Source organism: Pongo pygmaeus, chromosome X, assembly GCF_028885625.2.
Source record: "Pongo pygmaeus isolate AG05252 chromosome X, NHGRI_mPonPyg2-v2.0_pri, whole genome shotgun sequence".
In the NCBI taxonomy this organism is placed as follows: domain Eukaryota; kingdom Metazoa; phylum Chordata; class Mammalia; order Primates; family Hominidae; genus Pongo; species Pongo pygmaeus.
Window position 1 is genome coordinate 55,627,198 of NC_072396.2, and position 8,703 is coordinate 55,635,900.

The 8,703-nt window shown below is 49.7% G+C and overlaps 1 protein-coding gene across 1 annotated transcript; it reads left to right on the forward strand.

The window, feature by feature from the left end:
- Nucleotides 1-709: 709 nt before the first annotated feature.
- On the forward strand, nt 710-8,191 carry APEX2 (apurinic/apyrimidinic endodeoxyribonuclease 2). The gene is made up of 6 exons (XM_054472489.2): nt 710-997; nt 1,964-2,047; nt 2,668-2,848; nt 3,382-3,528; nt 4,219-4,288; nt 6,938-8,191. The coding sequence occupies exons 1-6, from the start codon at nt 841-843 to the stop codon at nt 7,853-7,855; spliced, it is 1,557 nt and encodes a 518-aa protein (XP_054328464.1). The 5' UTR covers nt 710-840; the 3' UTR covers nt 7,856-8,191.
- The last annotated feature ends 512 nt before the right edge of the window (nt 8,192-8,703 follow it).

Below are 8,703 nucleotides of genomic sequence, written 5' to 3' on the forward strand. Positions count from 1 at the left end.
AACTTAGCCTCCATGTCCCGAACTGGGTTGTCCTGAGAATGAAATGAGATAACATATATAGAAGAGCCATGGATGCATCCGGAGACAATGCTGCTCACGAGCTTACATTTCCTGGGCCTCGATTTCGCTTATCTGAGAAACAGAACCAAGAGCAAGGATGTGTCTGGCTACATCCTTCAGAATGTTAAGAGCCAAGACAAAAGCTACAGGGCGGCTTGAGACAGCCTCCTCCTCCTCCCCTCTGACCCAATAAAGCCAAAGGCCCTCCTCCTAAGTCTTATCTCAGTGGAGCGACTCTTACTGCTCCCTCCTCCAACCATGAACGTCCCTTTGCCCAGTCCAACGCGAGCACTCAGCGCCAGCTATTCCTGGGGCTCAAGCGCTGCTGCCATCTGTGAACTTAGGTGGGCGGTCCGCCGCACTGAGGGCGGGGCTTTGGCGGCTGAGCAGTTCCGCTCAGGGTTCCGTCGCTTAAAAAGTGGCAAAATCCCGTTTGTAAGTAACCGGACGCACCACGTGGACTTCTGAGTACACGAAAAACGCACTGAGACTCAGGTGTCCGAGCGGAAGGAGCGGGAGCCCAACTGGAAACTCCTCTCCGCCATTCATTGCCCCTAGGCTTCCGCTCTGCTTCCTTCAGCGTCCACCCAGTTCCTCCTCCCGCCAATGAGAGCTGAGGAAGTTGAAGTCCCCGCCCGACGTGCGTCAGACGCTTTCGTGGTACGCACGAGAACGCCTGCGCAAACGCGCGCGGGAGGCGGGCCTGGCTAACTTCTGAACAGCAAGCAGTTCGCTCGCGCCTAGGTTGGCGCGGGCTGGGAGGTGTTCCAGCCCGTTAAGATGTTGCGCGTGGTGAGCTGGAACATCAATGGGATTCGGAGACCCCTGCAAGGGGTGGCAAATCAGGAACCCAGCAACTGTGCCGCCGTGGCCGTGGGGCGCATTTTGGACGAGCTGGATGCGGATATCGTCTGTCTCCAGGAAACCAAAGTGACCAGTGAGCGCTCTGGATTCCAGGATCCTTACATACTTTTTCTTTCCCGCTAACTTTTGTCCCCTGTCCCATGTAATTTTACTTTCCCAGTTTCCTATTCTTAGAGTCCTGCCCTTAGACCCAGGTCCCTTGCCTCTTAAACTCCCATTTCCCACCCTAGCTAGATCCCCTAATTGCACTCCATCTCCTGTCTTCAGCAAAGTTTAGCTCCTTCTGGAAACCCCATATCTAGTCAGATTCTCACTCATTCTCCGGCCCCAAACTCAGTCCCCTGAATTTCCTCCTTCCGTACGCTGTCCATCTCCTCGCCGCCAAGTCAAACCCCCGAATTCTTCATCCCTGCCCCAAGCTCAGATCCTCGAATTCCCACCCCATCTTTGACCCCAGCTCATTCTTTCTAATTTCCTCTTTTTCACATCTCCACCTCAGAACCCCAGTACCCCTTATCTATTCCCATCTCTCCTCCCAGCGGAAAGTCCCTAATTCCCACCTCATTTCCCACCCCAAGCTTAGATGTCCTCTTATTTCTTCACCCTCCTATCTCCCCTTAGAATCCCCTAATTCCTTTTCCCTCCACCCCCAGTTCAGATCCCCTAATTCCCTCTCTCTTACCTCTCACCCTTAGCTCAGATTCCCACTGTCCTCTCATATGTCCATCCCCATCCCCAGCTTCCTCCTATCGTTCGGACCCCCAGGCTTAGCTCTGATTCTTTCCCCTTCCCACCTAATTCTCCACCTCCACTTCATAGTCTCTAACCCCCCCTCCAAGCCTTCTAATTCTGATATCATATTCCTCTCTGACATTTCCCATCTTTCTAGGTCCTCCTCTAGTCATAGATACTTCATTCCCGTCACCCCCAACTCTGGCTCTGATGTGTGCAAGGAATTAGCCTACAACTGTAATTCCAGGCCTTTGTGTTTCTCGGATGCTAGTTTTACCTCTGACTTAATCTTACATTTTTTTTCCAGGGGATGCACTGACAGAGCCCCTGGCTATCGTTGAGGGTTATAACTCCTATTTCAGCTTCAGCCGCAACCGTAGTGGCTATTCTGGTAAATGGGGCTTTCTGTGGACTTTAAATTAGTGAGGGAGGCAGATAGGGGAAAAGGGTTTCCAATATTTGATGAGAGGGTAATAAGAAATGTAGACATTTAGTTTACAGAGCTAAAGCTGCATAATAGTAAATTATGTGAAATATAATTTTTATGGATAGAATTATCCTACTGGACCTCAGAAGTACAGTAGTAGTGTGGTGCTTAATTGTGTGAACTGTGGAGCCAGACAGCCTGGGTTTGAATCATGGCTCATTTCCTAGCTGTGCACCCTCTGGCAAGTTACATTACCTCTTGGTGCCTCAGGTTCCTCAGCTAGAAAATGAGGATAATGTTTACCTTCAAGGGCTGTTACAAGGATTAAATGAATTAATCCATGTGATAATAATAATTGCTAATACTTCTTGAGCACTCACCATGTATCAATGTAAAACACTTAGAACATTCTGTGGCTTTTTTAGATGCAGGAACTGAGATTCCAGGGTTTGAATAAGGTTGCCCAAGAACCATACTTTATGAAGATGACTTAGGTGACTTGTGTGGGGACAATTGGAGTGGGACAGGCTGTGCAACAGGCTATTGACTGCCATGTCTGCTCAGAGTGCCCTGTCTGTTCCCAGGTGTAGCCACCTTCTGTAAGGACAACGCTACCCCAGTGGCTGCTGAAGAAGGCCTGAGTGGCCTGTTTGCCACCCAGAATGGGGATGTTGGTTGCTATGGAAACATGGATGAGTTTACCCAAGAGGAACTCCGGGCTCTGGATAGTGAGGGCCGGGCCCTCCTCACACAGCATAAGATCCGGTAATAGCTCATATCTCTCTGCTACTGAGCACTGCTGGTGCTACTCTTTGAGTGTGAAGATTCTAAGGCTTGCCATGTAAACATACATGCACTGTGGAGAAGTTCCCAAATTTGCCTTTCCTGGTTTAGTCCTGGCTGGGCTACTCACTGTGTCACCCTGGCAAATTTTTCCCCCTCTGAGGCTTGAGTTTCCATCTCTACAGTGTGGGGCTCGCCTAATGATCCAGCTCTTATTACCATAGACATCTCAAAAGCAACTTAGTGCTGAACTCACTGCCCCAGGTTGCTCTCTTTCTGGGTGTTCTGTCTTTGTGAATAGCAACACCATTACCTGATGGTAATCCTTAGATATCCCTCTCCCTGCCTTATCAGTAGTCAGTCCCCAAGTCCTGTGCATGCCAGATCATTTGTGTCTCTTTAACCCCTTTCTTTTCCATCCCAGACAGTCACAAAATGGAAGTCATGTGGTATGGGGAAGGGACAGAAGGGGAGGTTTGAAACTGACCCCTTTTGGGGGTTTCTGTTTTCTCCAGCACATGGGAAGGGAAGGAGAAGACCTTGACCCTAATCAACGTGTACTGCCCCCATGCGGACCCTGGGAGGCCTGAGCGGCTAGTCTTTAAGATGCGCTTCTATCGTTTGCTGCAAATCCGAGCAGAAGCCCTCCTGGCGGCAGGCAGGTACTGCAAGTCGGGGCAGCAAGGCTTCCTTGAGTTGGTCCTGGGTGCCCAGCCCTGTGTCAAGCTCCATTGAAAGGGATATGGACCCTTTGTCTCTGAGTTCTTTCACAGCATAGTTGCAAACACCAGTATGCCCACCTGAATAGGCTCTGCTCAAAACAAACATGGGTTTTGTACTCTGAGCACCTATTCAGGCTCCTGCTCTTACTCATTGTGAGCCCTAGGGCTAATCTTGCCTCTGTTTTCTCTTTTGTCAAATGAATATATGAATCTCTACCCCACACAATAGTTTTAAGGGTGAAATGAGATGAGAATGGTAAAGTGCCTGGGAGCAAAGGAAAGTCTTGTTCCAGGGAAGGACAGGAAAGTGAGGGTGGGTTAGAGCAATCAAGGGGAGGTGGTATCTGAGCTCAGCTTTGAAGGACAAGAAAAATGCCCATTGGATACTGATTAGTGAGGCAGTCATGTCAAACATGGAACACTGTCACCTTTGGAGATCAGAATTAAGTTGGTCAGATATGAAAGGCAGCAAGTTTGTGGTAAGATTGGAGAGGTAGGCTGCTATGAGTTGCTGTTGGCTAGGAAGCCTCAATATGGGAGAGGGCCTGTCTGAGCTCTTGGGCCCAGGAAAAAGTATATGGGCCAGGACTGCTGCACCCCTTTCTAACAATCCCACATTGTGTTTTTCAGCCATGTGATCATTCTGGGTGACCTGAATACAGCCCACCGCCCCATTGACCACTGGGATGCAGTCAACCTGGTAAGGCTCCCTCTAGGTGCCTGGCCCCACTCCTGACTGATTCTGTTTGTCCAGCCAACCAGCGCTGAGTTTTTGGCCCAGGGACAGCTTCCTTTATGGGAAAGTGGAGCTTGGCTTGCAATACTATTCTTATAGTACCGAGGATTGGTCATTTATTCAATAGACAATACTGACTCTGCCCATGGCCTGGCCCTGAGCCACATACTGAGGACTCAGGAGTCAGATCTAGCTCTTGGCTCCTAGGAGCTCTCCAGCATGGTGGTGGGCTACAGATACATGGCTAGCCAATTATAGGATGGTATTCTCAAGGCAGAGGCACAGATGGCATCCCAGAAAGCTATGGGAACTCAGAGATGGGATTCCTAGGTGAGCTCGGACATCAGGATAGGCAGCTGAAAATGGCTGAATCTTAACAGATGAGTAGAACAGAGCTTTGAAGTAGAAAGCATTCTAGCATGGGCAAAGGTTTCAAGGTAGAGTTTGCATTGTGTGCATGGGGAACCACAAGTCCCTTTCTTCTTAGTGACACGGGAAGGGAGGTGAGTGGCAGAAGGTGGGGCTGGAGAGTTGTTGGGGGTCAGATTTCAAGGACTGTGAATTCCACATTGCCTTGGTCATTTCCTTAATACACTGTATTTCTTGTTTATGAACTTTCAATACCTCCCTGTTACCTCTGTGATGCAGAGAAAACATGGAGACCTAGCATTCAAGGCTCTCCTTGGTCTGTGACCTGTCTCTTATTTCCACCTTCAGTGTCCCTGCACATTTTGTCCTCTCTAGACAGGTTGTCTCCTGTCGGCCCGTTGTAAAAGTTATTCTCATTCTGGCTTTTCTCACTGTGCCCTGAATTGGTGGACATGACCCCCTCTCTGTCTTTTTGTTATATGAACCTCTTATCTCTAAGTTCCCCTAGGCCCATGGTTTTTAGCCCCTAACTGCATATTAGAACAAAAATATCAATATCTTAGCACTACTCCAGACCAGTGAACTCAGAACTCTCGGGTGTGGGGCCAGGGTAGTGGCACGTTCTAAAAGCCCCCAGTGTGACTTTATTGTGCAGCCAGGCTTGAGAACCACTGCCCTAGAATCTACAAGCCAGCTCTCATCTTGGCTTGCCTTATGTCTCATGATGGGGGATCAGTGATTTATGCTGGTACAGTCCCACTCAGCACTGGGCTTGGCTTAGAGAAGGGACCGTGGGAATATTCCTTGATTAATTCGCAGAAGAGCTACATAAATGTAGATATGGCTCCCAGGTGGGAAAATGATCAGAAGTGAGAGAATGAGAGAATGGTGGTGGTGGTGTGGTGGGGAGCGGAGAGAATGCTACAAAGTGCGAGCCTTCAGTCCCTCCCTGCCTCATTCCTCTTATGCATTCATTCAGTGTGTTCTTTCAGATTCCTGTGATAGCATCATACATCTTTATGCCTTTTCTACTTAGTTCAGAGGTATCCTAGATCTCTCATGTATACCTCCTTCATTTTCTCCTCCAGGAAAAGAGAACTAATAGTGCCAGCTCAGATGACTTACACAGTCTTTCCAAAATAGCAGAACATACCCACTTTCTACCAGGCTTGCTCTTTCAGTCTTGTCATTTCTCTAAATGGCACCATCATCCCCTTGGTTGCTTCAACTTAAAGCCTGGGAATTGTGCTAGTATTGTCTTTCTTTCTTACTCCACTTCCCACATTCAGTTAAGTCAGCAAGTACTGTTTATTCTAGCTACAAATCATCTCATAATTTCATGTTTCTGTCTCCTCTGGCACCCACCCTAGTCCAAGTGACCATCATCTTGCTTGTGTGACTATGGTAGCCATTTCCTGCTGGTATTCTGGTCTCCAGTCTGGTCTTTCCTCAAGTCTTTTGGGTACGCAGCACACTCCCTCCACAGGCCCAGCACAGAGACTGTTCTTAAAGTTAGGAGCACCCTCCACCTAGGTTACTCTTACTCAGCCGCCACACCTCAGCTCCGGATCACTTCTCGAAAGGAAGCCTCCTTGGTCCCCAGGAGTAGATCAGGTTCCTACTTTGTCCCTGGCATCATGCATGGCACATAATAGGTATTCCATGAACATTTCTTGCATTGAATGAGTGGGTGGGTAGGTGGATTGAATGGATGGACTGATGGATGATGGATTGGGGATCAGAGCCTAAGGAAGTATTCAGACCTGGATCCTTGCAGGTCCTCAGCTCAGGAGGTAGGGATGGTCATTGAGGGCTTTGACACACTAGATAAACCAAATAGTGCCAGAGGGTTTAAAGGAAGAAGCTGACAGTCTTCCTAACTCTTAACCCCAGCCCTGCTTCCTAGAGACAAACACTTTTAACTTCCTGTTTTCCGTCCTTTTGAAAAGCAGTTCCGGGAATTGCTCTGAGTAAACAAACTTTCAGATTTGCCATTGACGGACCAATGCAAGACAAATGCAAGCTCATGCAGAGGGAAAACCAAGCATGGTCTTTTAAATCAGTAAGGATGAAAATCAGAATCCCAGCTCTGCCAATTCCGGACTGTGTGACCTTGAGCAGTAGTCCTCTTGGGACAACCAAATTTTCTTATTTGCAAAATGCAGCAGTTAGTCTAAGTCCCTTCCAGTTCTAGGTATCTAGTTCTGTCTCCCTCTCTTCCAACCCCCTTTCCTCCTCACCTAGGAATGCTTTGAAGACGACCCAGGACGCAAGTGGATGGACAGCTTGCTCAGTAACTTGGGGTGCCAGTCTGCCTCTCATGTAGGGCCCTTCATCGATAGCTACCGCTGCTTCCAACCAAAGCAGGAGGGGGCCTTCACCTGCTGGTCAGCAATCACTGGTGCCCGCCATCTCAACTATGGCTCCCGGCTTGACTATGTGCTGGGGGACAGGACCCTGGTCATAGACACCTTTCAGGCCTCTTTCCTGCTGCCTGAGGTGATGGGCTCTGACCACTGCCCTGTGGGTGCAGTCTTGAGCGTGTCCTCTGTGCCTGCAAAACAGTGTCCACCTCTGTGCACCCGCTTCCTCCCTGAGTTTGCAGGCACCCAGCTCAAGATCCTTCGCTTCCTAGTTCCTCTCGAACAAAGTCCTGTGTTGGAGCAGTCGACGCTGCAGCACAACAATCAAACCCAGGTACAGACATGCCAAAACAAAGCCCAAGTGCGCTCAACCAGGCCTCGGCCCAGTCAGGTTGGCTCTAGCAGAGGCCAGAAAAACCTGAAGAGCTACTTTCAGCCCTCCCCTAGCTGTCCCCAAGCCTCTCCTGACATAGAGCTGCCTAGCCTACCACTGACGAGTGCCCTCATGACCCCGAAGACTCCAGAAGAGAAGGTAGTGGCCAAAGTGGTGAAGGGGCAGGCCAAGACTTCAGAAGCCAAAGATGAGAAGGAGTTACGGACCTCATTCTGGAAGTCTGTGCTGGCGGGGCCCTTGCGCACACCCCTCTGTGGGGGCCACAGGGAGCCATGTGTGATGCGTACTGTGAAGAAGCCAGGACCCAACCTGGGCCGCCGCTTCTACATGTGTGCCAGGCCCCGGGGTCCTCCCACTGACCCCTCCTCCCGGTGCAACTTCTTCCTCTGGAGCAGGCCCAGCTGAACCAATGGAGGCCTGGGGACATCTGGCATGGTCACCCCTGCACAGGATCTGAGGCCAGCTCCCCTTCCCTGAGCTGCCTCCTGCTTCTCCCTGAAAGTCTCCTACCCTTCTCTTCCTCTTTTAAGCCCTCTCTTCCTCGCTGTCCTTCCTACCTAGCTCCTTGTTGGTGAGCTTCTTGTGCCTTAATCCTGTGACCCAGCCCCCTACACCACTTTCCACCTTCCTGTCCGAAGTACACGGACACTAGCTGCCCCGGGAAGTTGTGTAATTTTAAATCACTTCTGTCTTTGCTGGAAAATGTATTTGTGCGTAAATAAAGTCTGTGTATTTGTTTCAGGGTTGCACTTTGGACATTGTGGATGTACTCCATAAAGTTGAGTCAGAGAAGCTATCTCAATACTTGGTTTGCTGGCTGGCTGTAGCCCAATGATATAATTCCCAGGGAAAGGGGAGGAGGGAGGAGGGAAGAGTGAGGAGTGAGGAGCAGTGCTCACCATAAAGGGTTCTCTGCTCAGTTGTAGGAGTTTCCTGTACTGCTAAGGTTAAATCAGCAAGGAAGGTGGGCTGTGTAGCCTTAAACCAGAGCTTTCCAACTAGTGCATCCCACGGCTGCCACAGTGGGTTACAGGGTTGAAAGAAACAGGGTCCTCAGCCCTCAGAGATGCCAGGCAGGGCCTGGGACCACACAAGTCTCAGGGAAGATTGCCTCCTTAGCAAGTAGTATCATTAGTACCCCTAAGTGTGCCATGGAAATGTTTCCTGTATACTATGACCTGGAAAGTGGGAGCATTGCTTTGAACACAGTGCTTGCTCTAGCCAAGCCTCTTCTCATCTTTGAAAATGGGACT